Consider the following 14,890-nt stretch of genomic DNA (forward strand, 5'->3'; position numbering starts at 1 on the left):
CCGTTTGCTTGTGAGATTAAGTTTTTATTGTTTATACGTTTTAGAGTTTTAAAATTATCAGCAATACGTACAGACCTTACTGAATACGAATACAATACAGGGTTTCGTTTTGCTGGCTTTAACTTTTCGCTTAAATTAACATTACTAATAATTATACGCATATTATATTGTTTTACAATATTCCATTTGTAATTGGGCTTCGAATGTTCTCGCTTACTTGGTGTCAAACATTTTCTATTTATACTTAACTTTACTGCAACTTCACATCGCGAATATATCAATTGGAATCCCCCATAGCTACTTCAGTTATCTTGATTACTCGGTTGGTATTATCGGTATGGCATGGAGTATTCGTTTATACAAACAGACTGAATTCAACTAAACCGAATTATCAATTATCAATTGGCGCATGTGATGCAGTTGGGTGGGCATTGGACATGGGGGTATTTTGGAGGCTTTAAAATTAGTTAGAACTAAAAGGTACTAATGTAAATGTGCAGGACTATGCGAAAGAATAATTTAGGAATTGACTTAAACATAAACAACTAAGGATGCATCAGGCAAACTAACTAACTATAACGTGGCAAACGCTCTGATATCGTCTGTGCGGTGCGTCAAGCCTTAAAATGTACAGCGGATTTATACAAAATTACGAAATGCCCTCCTGGCGGCGACGACGGCAGTCGGAAACTTATGTACAAAGCTTAAGTAAAATGTGCAGCGTTCTGCGGATTCGGTTGGGTGTTTGGATTCGGAGTCGGGAGTCTGGGGATCGTGCCTTTAACGCTCAACGCTTGGCGACCAGGCGGCATTTCTGGACGCGCACGCGTACTCAGGGAAGCGAATGAATGTTAAACGGAGGTGGCGGAGCGGGTGCGGGAGCCGGCGCAACTGGCACCTCCACAGGCGCTAGCGGCTCTGATTTCATGGGTTCCTCAACATCCGGCTCACCGCCATGCAGCTGGCAGTATACCTTGCGATCCTGCTCGCTCAGGTTCCACTTCGCAGATCGCGCGCACGGCACATGGGCGGCCGCCTTGCAACATCGCTGGAAGCAACATATACTGGCCCCCGTCTGCTGGCAGAGCACGCAGACGTACCTCGTACTATCCCACACCGCCGCATCCAGTCCGTTGATGTGGGCCCCAATCAGTTGGATGTCGTTGCTCCAGACGGCGCAGTCCTCGTGCAGCCAAACCTCAAAGCCGTGCTCCGATGTCTTGCCCATGCCGCGGAAGGTCTCCACGAACTTGGTTTCGTGACTGCAATCCAGCGGGTCCACAGAGGAGCACTGTGAGCGCGATTCATTTGGGTCGTCGCTGTAGGATATCGAACTGTCGTGCGTCTGCTTGCGCTTGCGTTTGTGCTGGAAATGCAATAAGTTAAAATTAGTTTATAAGTTCTTATTAGAGCCCTGCGTGAATCATTCTATTTTTGTTTTATTATAGTATGCCATGAAATTTCTGATTTATTTAATTCAATTCTATGTGAAATAAATTGAATGTTTTTCTAATTCATTTCGAATTGAATGAATGAATGAATGATTTTTATGAATTTTTTGAATTTGCCAGATTTTTGTTGTGCTTTCTTTTAGGCCGAAATGAAAATCTCCATACAAAATTTTGAACACGAAATTTTCCGCCTGTCATTTTTGTATAGAAATTTTCGCTTCGTTGGCTTTTTGATTGAAGTGAGAACTAGGCCTTAAGAACAAAAAGTGGAAAATTTTTAACAAATTAATGTTAACTGCTTAGTAAATAAAATTCAGGCAGATTTAATCACAAATTTATGGCTCTTTCTTCTTCAAAAGAAATTGTCGTTTGAATTATTTCGAATTGAATTTCATGCCATTCATTCATTAAATTATATTAAAATGAAAATTCAAATTCATTCAATTCTATGAACCTCAACATTCTAATTAATTCATTCATGTAAAACAAAAAATTCAAAATAATTCATTGAATCCATTCATGCATTCATCTTATATCTTATCTCACCATGCTTATCTTGGGCGCCTGCATAATGTGGGCCAGTGTGGCGGGCACAACGGGCAAGTTTCGCTCCTGCAGCTTTACCATATCCTCTCGCCTCCGCTTATTGACAAACAGTCCATCGATGTCCTGCGCTCCGGGTGCCTGCACAGCCGCACGATATTCGTCGCAGTCGCTGGTCACCAAATACGGACCGAACAGATCACCCAGGCCTAGTTTATGAGGACCACGCTTGCAGAACACACATATCCAGGTGGAGTCGGTGGTATCCGCATCGTAGCGGTTGCTCAGCGTGGAGCTGTGCATTCCTCTCAGGTTTTTTCGCTCGTGCGGCGCCTTCTTGGCCTTCGTCTGCTTCTCGTTCACATCCTCGGCACTGTGGGTGTTCTTGATGCTCACGCATCCGTCCGGTTTGATGAGAATGAAGGGAGATTTGAACCTCAGCTCGGGCACGGCTCCTCCTCCTCCGCCATTTGTGGGCGCCGGAGTGCTATCCTCATCGGTGGTGAAGGCGGGCTTTCGGCCCGGCTTCTTCCCATTCTGCTTGGCATTCTTCGCATTTGCCTTTCCCGCCGCATGACCTTTTTTGCCCTTGGCCACGGCATTCTTCTTCTTCGCTCCGGCTGCTTTTCCCTTGGGAGCGGCAGCTGCTTCGCTTAATTGCCGAGCAGCCAAAGCAGCAGCCGCTGCCGCCGAAGTGCTGGGCTTATCATCATCTTCAAGTTCCGGCTCTGGCGCGACCTTCTTCTTGCGACCTGGCTTCTTGGCTGGCGGGTCGTCGATCATGAAACGCAGCAGTGAGGCATCCATGCCCATGGAAAGCCTACGCGGTGGCGGTCTCCTAGCTGGCATGGTTTTAGGCGGAACCGGGGTATTCGGTTTACTGTCATCACCGGCGGCCAAAGGTGTCGACGTAGATCGAGCTTGCGGGATGGGACTGTGAACGGGGCTGGGTAGCGTTGACTTCATAGCCGCCTTAGTCGCAACAGGTCGAATTTCGGGCGGTGCTGCCAGGACTTCGAGCACTGAGGTCTCAACCTTGTCCGCTGGCGCCTCGTCCGTCTTGGCGCTATCCAGAGCCAGCTGGGCGGTCAAATCGTGTGCCACCAACTCTCCCGTTCCGTCAGCTGGCTTTTCGGGGCTGCATATCCTTTCCGTCTCCTCCTCGATGCCGGCAAACATTTCCTCCAGCTTATCCTCCACTTCACCAAATGGACATGGGTCAGAATTGGCAGCCGGTGAGGATTTCTTGGGGGATTCGACCACTGGAGGGGGAGCAACAGGCTGCGCAGGTGATTCCTTCGCTGGTTCCTCCTCCTCGTCGCACTCGTGCACACTCACAGCCGGCTTGGCGTCGATGTCGCCCTGCTCCACGAGCGCCGGTGAGGCAGGCGTATCCGTGGTGGCCTTGTTGTTGATCTCAGGCTTTTGATTTCTCCGATTATCATTCGCCGCATGACTGCTGCTGTGGCTGCTGTGCGTGTTGGCGCTGGAGCTGCTCGAGCTACTGCTACTGCTGTTGCTCTGCGGACTAGGCGGCGGCATTGTGGGCGGCGTATGCTTCTTGGGCGGCTCATCCTCCTGCTGCATGCGGTGCTGCTCGGTGAGGTTCCGCTGCAGCAGGGCCTGCCGCTGCTTCTTGGTCTTGGGGTTCTCGTTGTCCTGATACAGCGTCGAACTATTGCTGTTGCTACTGTTTTCCGCCGGAGCCGGTGATCCTGCGCGACCGTTTTCCTGCGGCGTCGTCTTTTCAGTCTGGCCTTGCAAACTGAAGGGCTGAAAGTCACCGCCTCCATTCTTGGGCGACCTTTTGGGACTGCAGCTGTTATTATGTTGTGCTTGTTGCTGCTGCGGCTTGCTCGCTCCTCCCTCTGGTGCATTTTCATTCGGAGTCACTCTCATCACCATACTGGCCTTTCGTTTGCGTCGCTTTCGACTATTGCTGCTGTTGCTGTTCGACTCCAGCGACTCCTCGTTGGAGGTGGTCAGGTAGGGGGACTCTGGGGCATCTGCGGGTTTGTCTGCCTCCGAATTCCGGTAGGACAGATCGGTTATAAGGGGCTGCTCCTCCGTCTCGGGTTTGTGCTTGACCCCCAGATCGAGATTCGTCAATTGCGGGTTGCGGGAATGGTGCGTCTGATGTTGACTCGAGGAGGACGACGCCTGCTGTTGGGCTGCTGCATCCTGTGCTTGTCCATGAAACTGACCGCTGGTCAAGTGGGGCGGAAGAAGGGGCGGCGGAGCTGTTTGGCTGGCCGCATGCTGATTGTGGTAGTGCAAGTGCGCTTGTGATTGCGTTTGATCCTGCTGCATGTGCTGCTGGTAGCTGCCTCCACTAGAGCTATTTAGCTGATGGTGGAGATGCAGCTGATTGTAGTCCATGGTGGGTGATTGCATCTGATGAGGAGGCGCCGCCAGCGGAGATTGAGGCGTTGGCGGCGTCTGTGGTCCATTGTATTTGGGCGTTAAGTTGTAAGGCGGCTGCTGCTGCTGCTGTTGGTGGTAGTTCCGCAGAGGTGAAGCTAAAAAAAGGGTTTTAGATTGGTATATTAATATATTTTGAAAGACACTTCTTACGTTTCTTGTTGCCATGCTGCTGCTGCACGTTGTGCGTGGGCAGTTTGCTTGCTGATCCCGCCGACGGGTAGCCAAAGTCCTTGTCCTTCTGCTGATTCTTCCCCGAGAGCAGTTCGTGGTCAAAGCTGCGCTTCAATTGCGCCAGCTTAAAGTTCTCATCGCGAGTTTGCATGTAGTGCGGGCTGGTTATGTGATTGTTGCTCCCACTATTGCTGCTGCTGGTGTTGCTCCCCGCGTGATTGCTGTTCCCAGAGGCATTTGTAGGCGGCGGTGGCGGCAGCAGGGACTCGCAGTCGCCGCCGTTGCTCAGGTTTCCCTGATTCTGGCGGCTGGACTGCAGTAAACTAACATGGGCAGCTGCCATGGCGGCCAGATGTTCCTGTTGCTGCTGCTGTTGCAGCTGTGCGCTGGTGGGCGTGGCATTGGTCGTGAGATTTTGACTGTTTGGTAGATAGGAATTAGTTTTATGACCTGGACAAAGGACAGATACACTTACATTGAAGGATAGTTGGGCGCATGCATGAGGGATTGCTGCTGTTGCGACTGCTGTGGCTGCTGGCTCGCCGGCTGCTTGGCCAGCGGCTGGGCCGCACTGCGGGCGGACTGCAAGGACAGGTCCATGGAGTTGAATGGCAGAGTTCCTGAGTAGGGCGGTGCCAGCAATGGATTCATCTGATGGTGGTGGTCCAGCTGGGGAAATAAATATCTTAACTTAGTAATCCATTGACTAACTTATACTTAAAACATAAAGGACTCAAAAAAGCAAACTAGGATAACAACAACTCAACTAAACGAGGCTAAAGGAAGGCTTCTACGAAGGAATCGAGAGCATGCTTTGGTGGGTTCTACTAGGATGTGGATTTCTTGGCGGCTTTATCTCGGCTCTTCCCGGCTTTTGGCCTAATTACGTTTTTGTGATTGGCCGACATGAAATTGTAAATGGCATCGGGTGGCGGCGGTGGCTGGGCGGAAACGGATCCGGAAACGTGCCAGGCCAGCGGGGATCGCACCATTCCGGGCCGCTCGTTGGACATGTGAGCCAACTGCGGCTGCCGGGGGATGTACGATGGAATCTGAGGATTAGAATGGTCAGCTTTCTGATTCTGCTACACGGCATAGATCCTCTACTCACTTGCAGGGGATTCCAGGAGGCGTTCTGAGCCGCCTGACTGAGATGCCCGGCATGCGGATGATTGTTGTTGGCCATCTCGTTCGGCTAACTCATGGGTCTTCGTCGTCCAGGCGCAATCCTTCGGCACAAATGCGGAATGTCAAAGGGAAAAACCGACAGCTGGAATTGCGGGGGGCGGGGGGGTTGTTTCGGTAGTAGGAGGGAGGGAATGGGCGACCTAGTCTCGCTGGGAAGGATCCTGTGCACAGGACTTGCTAACTCCGGCCGCAAAGCCGCTGCTCTTTTTCGCCCATAAACAAGACCGCACGCACTTTTTTCACACACCACCCACACAAACCAACCCACTCGGAAAAGGCAAAAAAAAGGAAGGAAGGTTTTTCGCCGCTCTCGTGGTCCTTGCGCGATAACGCGATAACAGGGCAGCCGATAGCACAGCCTATCGGACGCTACGCCAAAAGCACGCGGTCTTTCGCACTGCCGAACGTCCTGACTTCAATGTTTTTATGCCTCTGCTCCATGACCAGTTGTTTGTGGCTTTTGATCGAAGCTATTTTTTGTTAATTAATGCAACTGCAGAGTCATTTACTCGTCACCGGGGTGGGGAAACTGTGTTGTACCTCTTGATTTTCAGCTGCAGCGCATTGCGAATTCGTTGCGACGGCGTGCGAATTTTTCTTGTTTTGGGTCGCGCAGCGCAGGCAATTCCCCAAACGGGCTCCAAAACGCGTAAACGGTCTCCGTTTTTGCGGCTAACACATCGCGGCGCACGAGGAGGGCCAAGTGAATATTATTTTTCAAATGCCGCAATGTTGTTGCAGTGTTTTTACGTGTATTTTCAATTGTTTAAAACAAAATGTAATTCATTAGAGCTGGGACAAGAGTCGATTGTTATGCGATACTATTGATGTGTTGGGAAATTCGCCAACATCGATTTTTTTCATCTACCATCGATAAATATCACTGTTTTCACTGTCGCGATTTCCAAAATTTTTAATAAAAACGGAGTAATTTTATGTAATTAAAGTTTTTTAATTTATAAATGACGCATCGTGATATTTTAAATAATTTATAGATTTTCCTAACGGTAAATCTAAAAAATACCAAAAACACCGCTAGGGGAAAATGGTATTTTTCAGCCCTGGTCAAAATGCAATAACACGCCGACAATTACGAATTGCAAGACAAAATGAGCGCGGGAAAACGAGGAGCCTTGATAATATTCGAAGGATGCGATCGCAGTGGCAAGACCACCCAAAGCCGCCTGCTGCGTAAGTGATTAAGATCCCCATGAAACCGGTCGACCCAGAAACGTAACCAACAAATCTCCTCCAGTTGAACTGCTAAAATCAAAGGACATTCCCGTTTTGCCCATGAACTTCCCGGAACGCAGCTCCAGCATTGGCCAGGTGATAAACTCCTATTTGACCAACAGCAAGGATCTGCCCGATGAGGTTATCCACCTCATGTTCTCCGCCAATCGCTGGGAGCACATGAACCAGGTGCGGCAAAGGTTGCTGGAGGGAAAAACCCTAATTGTGGATCGATATTCCTACTCCGGAGTGGCCTACAGTGCGGCCAAGGGATTGGACTTCGACTGGTGCTATGCTCCGGAAAGGGGCCTCATAAAACCAGATGCAGTTTTCTACCTAAAAGCCTCCGCCGATGACCTCACAAATCGCGAGCAATACGGTGAAGAGCGGTTGGTATAGGTGGAATTATATGATCCTACAGATTACTATATCCCCTATCCCATTTGCAGTTACGAAAAGGTGGAGTTCCAGGGACGAGTGGCCCAGGTATTCGATCGCATCTGCTCCAAGGAGGGCAGCTATTGGCACCAGTTCGATGCCAGCCAGCCAGCCAAGGATTTGCATGCCCAGATAGCGAGTATAGCGGAGGCCATCCTGGAAAAGGTAGCCAACCAGCCCCTGGACAAGTTATCATAGCCCAGGTCCGTGTATCGCCATTCATTAGAGGGGATTTACCTTGATTTATGCAATACACGAGTGTTTGTTATAAATGTTTTTAAATGGCGCTTAACTTTTAATTTACGATAAGGCCGCAGGCAATAAATCCAAGGACGTCGTTAGGTGTTGAGCGAAATGCATTTACAGCACAGAATTCCGAATTGCACATCAAGTGGATTAAGCAGCGGGATTTAATATTAAGCCCGCTGGCAGATGCAATTTAATTTCCGTAATCCCCGCCCACTCATAAAAAGGCGAGCCCAGATTTTGTTGCTCCATTGTAGTTTGTTTATTTTATACTTCATTACTGAGGGCACTCTCTCTTGACTAAATGCTAGGCTAAAGCGAAAAATAATTTATGCGGATCAAACTTAGTTGCTAAACCACGAAAAAACTAGTTGAACATAACTAGTTGAACTCGTAGCTCTCGTAGCCCAAATCCTCGCGTCGACTGCGTGGTGCTGCCTTAGGATTCCTCGTCCTCAGCGTCAGTTGGCGGTAGCCCACTCCCGGCTTGTAGTCCACATTGATGGGGGCATGGGGTCGCAGACCGGACACGCCTCCCCGTCTCTTCTGCGCCTGGTGGTAGAAGGCTATGTCGCCGTAGCTGTGCTTCGGCCACATGCACTCGCAGCCGGAGGGAACGGTCCGCGTCTCCGATTCCCAGCAGCCGGAGGCGTCGTTTAGCCGAATCAGGTGGATGGTGCGGTTGAGCTGGATGCACGAGAAGCCCGTCGCTGAGCAAATCTGCTTGGGAAAAAGCCCCTAAGTAATTTAATTGATTTTTTAAGAATTAATTTATAAGCCCACCTCCCGCTTCTCGCCGCGTTCGGAGAGCAGAGCTCGGAGCAGTTCATTGCCCCTGTAACCGTACTCGTAGTTGTGGGTCCTCGAGGGCTGCGGCGAGTAGCTGTGGGCACAGGTCACCTCCACGTAGTGGTTGGGTCGGTAGTCGCCACTCTCCAGCTTCACGGTCACGCGATTCGTGGGGCACAGCGACTGATAGGTTACTACCTGTGAATGAAAAAGATTGTGGAAAGGATTAAGATGGTTATAAGACTGGATTTAATAGTAAATGAAACCAATTATTGACTCGGTTTCAAATGTGATAAGATTAAGACTAAAACCCTGTTATTACTAGACTTCTGAATATATGCGAAGTTAGTTAGGATGAAACTATGTTAAAAAAAAATAAAAAAAATTAATCTCATTTTGAATTTTTTGTAAATTTTATCAATTTATCATATTTTTTAGGTTTTGAATAAACATTTGAACATCAATCGATTGAGAATTTTTACCAAGAGTTCAAGGAGGTATGATATTCAATTTTTGGGGCTTGGGGATTGGAATCAATATTATAGGTAGGTTATTATATTTTCAACACATGCTTCTGTTCTTTTTTTTTAATCTGAAAACTTATTTTTTAATCTTATAATATTTATTTCATTCCAATGAAAGTACTCACCCCATCTGCACTGGGATTGGGACCGAGAAACGGAACCGAAGGCATCACACTGCGAACGCGGCGCTTGCGCACATTCTGGATCCCGTAGGGCAGATTGGCACTCAGCTCGTCCGCATCCTCGACCTGACCCGCATAATCCTCCTCGCCCTCAATGTCCACGTCATCGAGAACGCCAGTTGGGAACTTATTGTCGGGGTACTCCGGCTGACCTGGTTCTCCCGCTCCTGTTTCATCCATGGCTGCCCTGAAATTGCATATGCATGGAAATTTGTTAGTTTTGGCCATGAATTAGCGCCGTTTTCATCTCGCGGCCCACTGGAGCTGCTTTGGCCTCCACGGCTGTCTGATGTCTCCGCAGGCAGGCGGAAATGACTGCAAAAGCGGTTTTACAGAGAGAAAAAAAAATGATAATATAATTTCTGAAAAAATACTGGTAGGTAAAAAAAATGTTCATATAATTTAACATAATTTATTGTGAAGAAAAACATTTTTTGATGCATTTGTGCTTGTTTAAAAATGTAATAAATGTTCTAAGCGACAGTAAAAATATTAAATGCCAAAAAATATTCAGTTTGCAATTAAAGACTGTTTTTGTAATTGTTTGATTTTCCTATAAGATTATAATTATTAAATCCGTGTAAGAACAAATTTTCAGGATTTTTTCCTATGTGGTATTTGCCTGCGGTGGCGTGGTTAAAAAAATAAATTCGTTTTTGACGTTTGTTATTTGCATGGCCGCCGCTTCTTTTCTGCAATTTTTCCAGCTGGCCAACAAAAGCGCATCATTTTGCATTCAACTGCAGCAAATGCCAATGAATTTTTTAGCTTTCGCTTTGGCGCGCGGCTTTGTTTGAGGATTGGGTACAGCTGGATTCATGTTGGGGGCCAGGAGATGGAGATGGAGATGCTCATGGTACTGGGTTGTCCTGAGCCTGTGGCGCTGCACAAAGCTCTCCGCTTCGCGAATGTCGCTGGCTGCCAGCGGATTTCCCCTTTTCGTTGTCGATGCTATAGTGCAGCTCCCTTGCCCTTATTCCTATGTGTATATATATATACCCACCCCCTCTTCCTATTCTTCCTGCCCCGAAGCTTTATCTTTTACATCCAGCGGCGTTGGCATTTTTGAAGCGCGCTTTCAGGGCAACAACGGCTTTGATAGTTTTGTCGCAAAGTTTGCGAAAATGTTTTGAAACGAATGCAGCTGGAAATAGTTGAGGTGAGCGGTTGGTTTACTGTTTACTGTTTTGTCGTCCTGTGACAGCGACAAGTGAATAATTGTGGGATTTATCAGAGTCTTTTCCAAAGGTTTAATCTGAATCGATTTGGGTTGACAGTGAGCTTGAGCTGTGCTAAAAGATTGAAGCCATTTTTTTGTATAAAAAGGTATTATTGATCTCAAGTAGAAAGTAGATTTCAAGAAAAAACTGTAACACTTAGAAACTAAGATTAATTTTTTAAATTTATTTTAGGATTATATTAATAAATTCTAAAAGTATTTTTGGTTGATGTGTATTTTTTTATTATACTAAATTGTTTATTTAGGCTAATTCCATTTTAGCAATGGGTATCCTTTTGACAACAACCACTCCTTGAAGTTTTCTCTCCGTCAATCCTCAGTAACATTTTGGGTTGAATTTATTTTGTCTGGCTTTAGCTATCGTTTGCTATTCATTTTTGGTGAATGCAAGACGCAGATTACGTAATCCCTGGCTAAGAATGCACATGATCCTTGCAGGTCCTGATCTCGTTCAGTCCGACAAAGGGGATAAAAACCCAGTCGACTGAAGGAATCAGCTTAAGTGCTTACGTTTGTGCTCATGCTTACGTCATGGGATGTCGGCATTGACATTTAGTTGATATGCAACCAGAAAACCAGAGCCAAGATTATTCCGACTGGCAGGATAGGGAATTCTGCAGAAGGAGCAGGACTAGGAGGAACTGGAATGGGAAGGGGTACGAACCGTACGGCTTCATTCTCTTTTGTTGACTCGAATCATTGGCGGTCACATTTGCCGGAATGTGAGCCCAATGAATTTGAAGCAAGTCCTACTATCCGCCACTATGGCTAATTTTCCCCATTTGGGTTTTCAGCTTTTGCCTTGATTGGTTACCTATTCAGTGGTGGCTATTACGTACGGCGATGTACCTTTAGGTACTTTTTTTAAAACCTTTCTTAAAAATTAAAATTTTTTTTTTTAATCCGTTTGGTTTGGCTATTTTATGTACTCAATGTACATTTAAAACCGTTTTTTTAAATCTTGCCTAACTAAATATTGAAATTTTTTTAAATGTAAAAAAAAGGATTTGGGACTTAATACCACATTTTAATTCAAATCAATCTATTCACGACCAATTTAGCATATTACATGCGTTAAAATATAATATTTTTTAAGTTTTGGATTAGATTTGACGGTTAACTGTCAGTTAAGGAACTTAACAATTTCATTCAATTTGATTTCTGGTTGTTAGATCTTCAAGGGAATTTTTTTTTTGATTTTGCTTAAAGGATTTTCAAAATAACTAAATGGATAAGCAATAAATTAGCTATAAATTAGTACTAATATCTTTGAGTATATTTTAATTTTATTATAAAAGAAAAAAACTGTTACCTTTCCCATCACTAATCTTACCTTTGGTTGATGTTGCTGCTGCGGCTGCGACGTGCCAGCAACAATTGCTCCTGCTCCGGTGGTTGCAGCCAGTTGATGTTGCTGTTGGTTTTGCTATTGCTATTGATGTTGCTGTTGTCCTGGTCTTGGTACTGTTCCTGGGCAACAGCAAACCTGCCCACACCTTGAACGGCCGCATTTAAGTTGGACAATTGCAGACGGAAGTCATTGCGAGCATTCTCTGGATCATCATCAAACTGTCCCTGTTGCTGTTGTTCCAATTGCTGTTGCTGTTGCTGCTCATGTTGCTGCTGCCGTTGTAGATGTTGCTGCCTGTCGTATATGCTGTGGATGGGATTTCCGTAGAGTTTTTGCTGCTGCTGCTGCTGCCATTTGGCCGGTGCTTTGTTGTAGTTATAGTTGTCATTGTTGTCGTCCTCGTTGCTATCTGCAATGCCATCAGCATCCACATTCGCATCCCCATTCCCATCCCCTAGCTCCCACTTGTAGTTGTAATCGTCGTAGTTGTTGCTGTTGTCCGCCGTGCTCCTATAGCCATATCTATTGTTTTTGAGCCCCGGCGTCGATTCCATCGCCTCGTCGCAGGCCAAAGCGAGCGTTCGTCTGGAAGAGCCACTACCAAAACAGCGAGCAGCTAGAATGGCGGCCAGGAGCAACTGCAAATGTGGCAGAAACAAAGAGATTTGGGCGATAAGAAGGGTGTGCGGCACAAACGGAAATGTTAAACAATTGTTGTGTGGCTAATAAACTGCAAAGTGTCAACAGTTGGGCGAGAGTGTACGTTGTTTGCTGACAAAAACCCCCTCTTGTCATGCAAATATAGTCATTCGAATGGCAAACAATACAGGCGGATTAATATTTATCACATGAGATTAGATATTCACTAAATGGGTTCATAAAAAGAGTGTTTGCGCATCAGAAGCTTATGGAAAACAATATCCCCACCACAAGATTGGCAAATAAATGTGAGTTTTATAATGGGATTTATCAAATGCTAATGCACTTCTTATATACTTTGGGTATAACATGTTTAAATCGCATAATAGGATATTTTGAATTAATATTTCAATTCAAGCGATATTTCATCCTGAAATAGTATTTAATTGTCAGTAAAAGTGATGATTGTTATAAACACCCTATCAATTTAATCTAACCATAAATACTTCAGCAGCAATTTTTCCAGGAAAATTTTAGAGAGCGTATGTATTTATGGTTCTTTCCCCGTTTTGTGATTTATGGCTGTTCAGGTGACGTATTTGCTTTGCTCTTATCAATTGGAAATCAATACAATCTTTTAATCAGAATTATGAAGTATCAATTGGACAAGTACTTATCAAAAAATATTACAGAATTTCTAAAATTACCGAGATGTTTGTTTGTCAATTACTTAAAATAAGCGCTTAATTAATTTCCAATTTTATCAGAACTAAGCAAAGTTTCTGCGAAACCGAAACTTTGTAGCCGAGTGCTGCAACCCGAAAATCGACCACTAATTCAACTAAGAACAAGTACTTATCAAAAAATATTACAGAATTTCTAAAATTACCGAGATGTTTGTTTGTCAATTACTTAAAATAAGCGCTTAATTAATTTCCAATTTTATCAGAACTAAGCAAAGTTTCTGCGAAACCGAAACTTTGTAGCCGAGTGCTGCAACCCGAAAATCGACCACTAATTCAACTAAGAACTCAACAAAATTCCGATTGACGAAACCGAAAACTTAAACAGCCTCCAAGTTCCCAGTGCGCCGGCTAAAGGGAAAGTTCAATTCCCTGCTGGATGTTGACAATCAATGTGCGTTAAGAATGGAATAACGTCAGGACCAAAACCGAACCCAAATAAGATGAAAAGTTTTCGGGTGGCTTTCTTCCCCCGCCCCCCTCTGACTTCCACTCTGAGGTTTCCCAATCCTCTGGAACACGAAAGTTTTGGGCAAGATTTTCAGACATGTCTGTATTTGTGTCTGGTGGGGATGTGCGATGGTTCTGATTATGTGGTCTGTCCACAAAAAAGTGCCCCAAGTGAAAATAGTTGGGGCGACCTTTAGCGATAATATGCTGCACGCGCTTCCTATCCTATATAGGCATCCAGATATAGTCATATACAGCTACATTCATTAGAGGCACACACTACGTGACCGAATAGTTGGCGCCGGAAATGCTCAAAACTAAGATATGAACACAGTGCTCCAGCAGCTCCATTTCCCGTTTCCCACTTTTCCCAGTCGCTCTACAAGTTCTTTTGTCTCAATTTTGTTTTTACATGCACTGGAATAAATTCCAGAAATCATTTTAAAGCTGAAGTGTATATTTAAAAATAATTTTTTTAAATTTCAAGATCAAGATAATTATAATTATTCTAATAATAATTTCTCTAATCTGAAATGTTATATTTTTGTTGAGGTATTACAGAAATAGCTTTTTATTTTTTACAGGTTTTACATTTAAAGCTCAATCTTTTCAAGTTTAATATTTCAAGCCTATTAAATGAAAATATTTAATCAGATGCAATCGCATTTTTTCTGTGTATTATATGTGCTTGTATATGGCTGTATGTGCAAGTATCTCGGATATATGCAAGTGTTGTTGCCGCTCTGGATTTATAAGATTTCTTTTATGCTCTTGCCGGGCCTACCACAAAACTTCTTTCATTTATCTCGGCCGCTTCTTCACTTTCGATCCCCATCCCCATCTACATCTCCCCGGCGGAGCATTTCCAAGTTTGGGGAGGGCCCAGCAAGTTTGTCAAACTATTTGTATGGAATTCACAATTTGTGTTGATGAAGTTTCGCCCCAAGTCCAAGTCGGTCCAAGTCGCCGGCTTACGAAGGCGACCGCGTGATCTGCGTGAACTGTGTGAACAAGTGTTTATGGAATTGAATTATTTTCTTTCTTCCTTTTTTATTTTCGTACTGGCTTGGATTTTCCCTAGTTTTGTTTCTGGTAAAACCAGGTGGGTAGCTGGGTGGGAAAAGCTTTGCGTGTTATCTGTTTTTGAGGCTTACAGGTGGCTTTGTCTTAGGCGTGGGCACTCTCACTCGCTTTGTGTGATTTAAAGTGGCCTCAATAAGCCGATTTCTTGGGTCAAGCTGCCTGAGAACAAAGTAAATTTTACTCTGGTGTCAGCTT

The 14,890-nt window shown here is 45.2% G+C and overlaps 3 protein-coding genes across 7 annotated transcripts in view; 1 reads left to right on the top strand and 2 right to left on the bottom strand.

The window, feature by feature from the left end:
* Positions 1 to 3: 3 nt before the first annotated feature.
* Positions 4 to 6,582, bottom strand: LOC108066286 (uncharacterized protein CG5098). 2 transcript variants are annotated; one of them, XM_070212389.1, is made up of 6 exons: positions 5,701 to 6,582; positions 5,477 to 5,641; positions 5,065 to 5,258; positions 4,569 to 5,008; positions 1,998 to 4,513; positions 4 to 1,366 (listed from the first exon to the last, which is right to left on the bottom strand). In XM_070212389.1, the coding sequence occupies exons 1-6, from the start codon at positions 5,773 to 5,775 to the stop codon at positions 833 to 835; spliced, it is 3,924 nt and encodes a 1,307-aa protein (XP_070068490.1). In that variant the 5' UTR covers positions 5,776 to 6,582; the 3' UTR covers positions 4 to 832. The 2 variants fall into 2 exon arrangements, with proteins under 2 accessions (XP_070068490.1, XP_070068491.1); XM_070212390.1 differs by lacking the exon at positions 5,477 to 5,641 and having other exon boundaries at positions 6,318 to 6,581.
* A 242-nt stretch (positions 6,583 to 6,824) lies between these two features.
* On the top strand, positions 6,825 to 7,789 carry LOC108066345 (thymidylate kinase). Its single transcript, XM_017154834.3, has 3 exons — positions 6,825 to 6,968; positions 7,033 to 7,399; positions 7,460 to 7,789. The coding sequence occupies exons 1-3, from the start codon at positions 6,887 to 6,889 to the stop codon at positions 7,644 to 7,646; spliced, it is 636 nt and encodes a 211-aa protein (XP_017010323.2). The 5' UTR covers positions 6,825 to 6,886; the 3' UTR covers positions 7,647 to 7,789.
* A 156-nt stretch (positions 7,790 to 7,945) lies between these two features.
* The window catches only part of LOC108066344 (putative mediator of RNA polymerase II transcription subunit 15), a 29,277-nt gene continuing 22,332 nt past the window's right edge, over positions 7,946 to 14,890 (bottom strand). For all 4 annotated transcript variants that reach the window (XM_070213683.1, XM_070213686.1, XM_070213685.1 and 1 more), the window contains 4 exons: positions 11,763 to 12,418; positions 9,133 to 9,376; positions 8,478 to 8,681; positions 7,946 to 8,414 (listed from right to left, as the gene is read on the bottom strand). In XM_070213683.1, coding sequence (XP_070069784.1) covers positions 8,076 to 8,414; positions 8,478 to 8,681; positions 9,133 to 9,376; positions 11,763 to 12,418 — 1,443 coding nt within the window. In that variant the 3' untranslated portion in view covers positions 7,946 to 8,075. The remainder of the gene's footprint in view (positions 8,415 to 8,477; positions 8,682 to 9,132; positions 9,377 to 11,762; positions 12,419 to 14,890) is intronic.

This window comes from Drosophila takahashii, chromosome 2R (assembly GCF_030179915.1).
Source record: "Drosophila takahashii strain IR98-3 E-12201 chromosome 2R, DtakHiC1v2, whole genome shotgun sequence".
Lineage (NCBI taxonomy): Eukaryota > Metazoa > Arthropoda > Insecta > Diptera > Drosophilidae > Drosophila > Drosophila takahashii.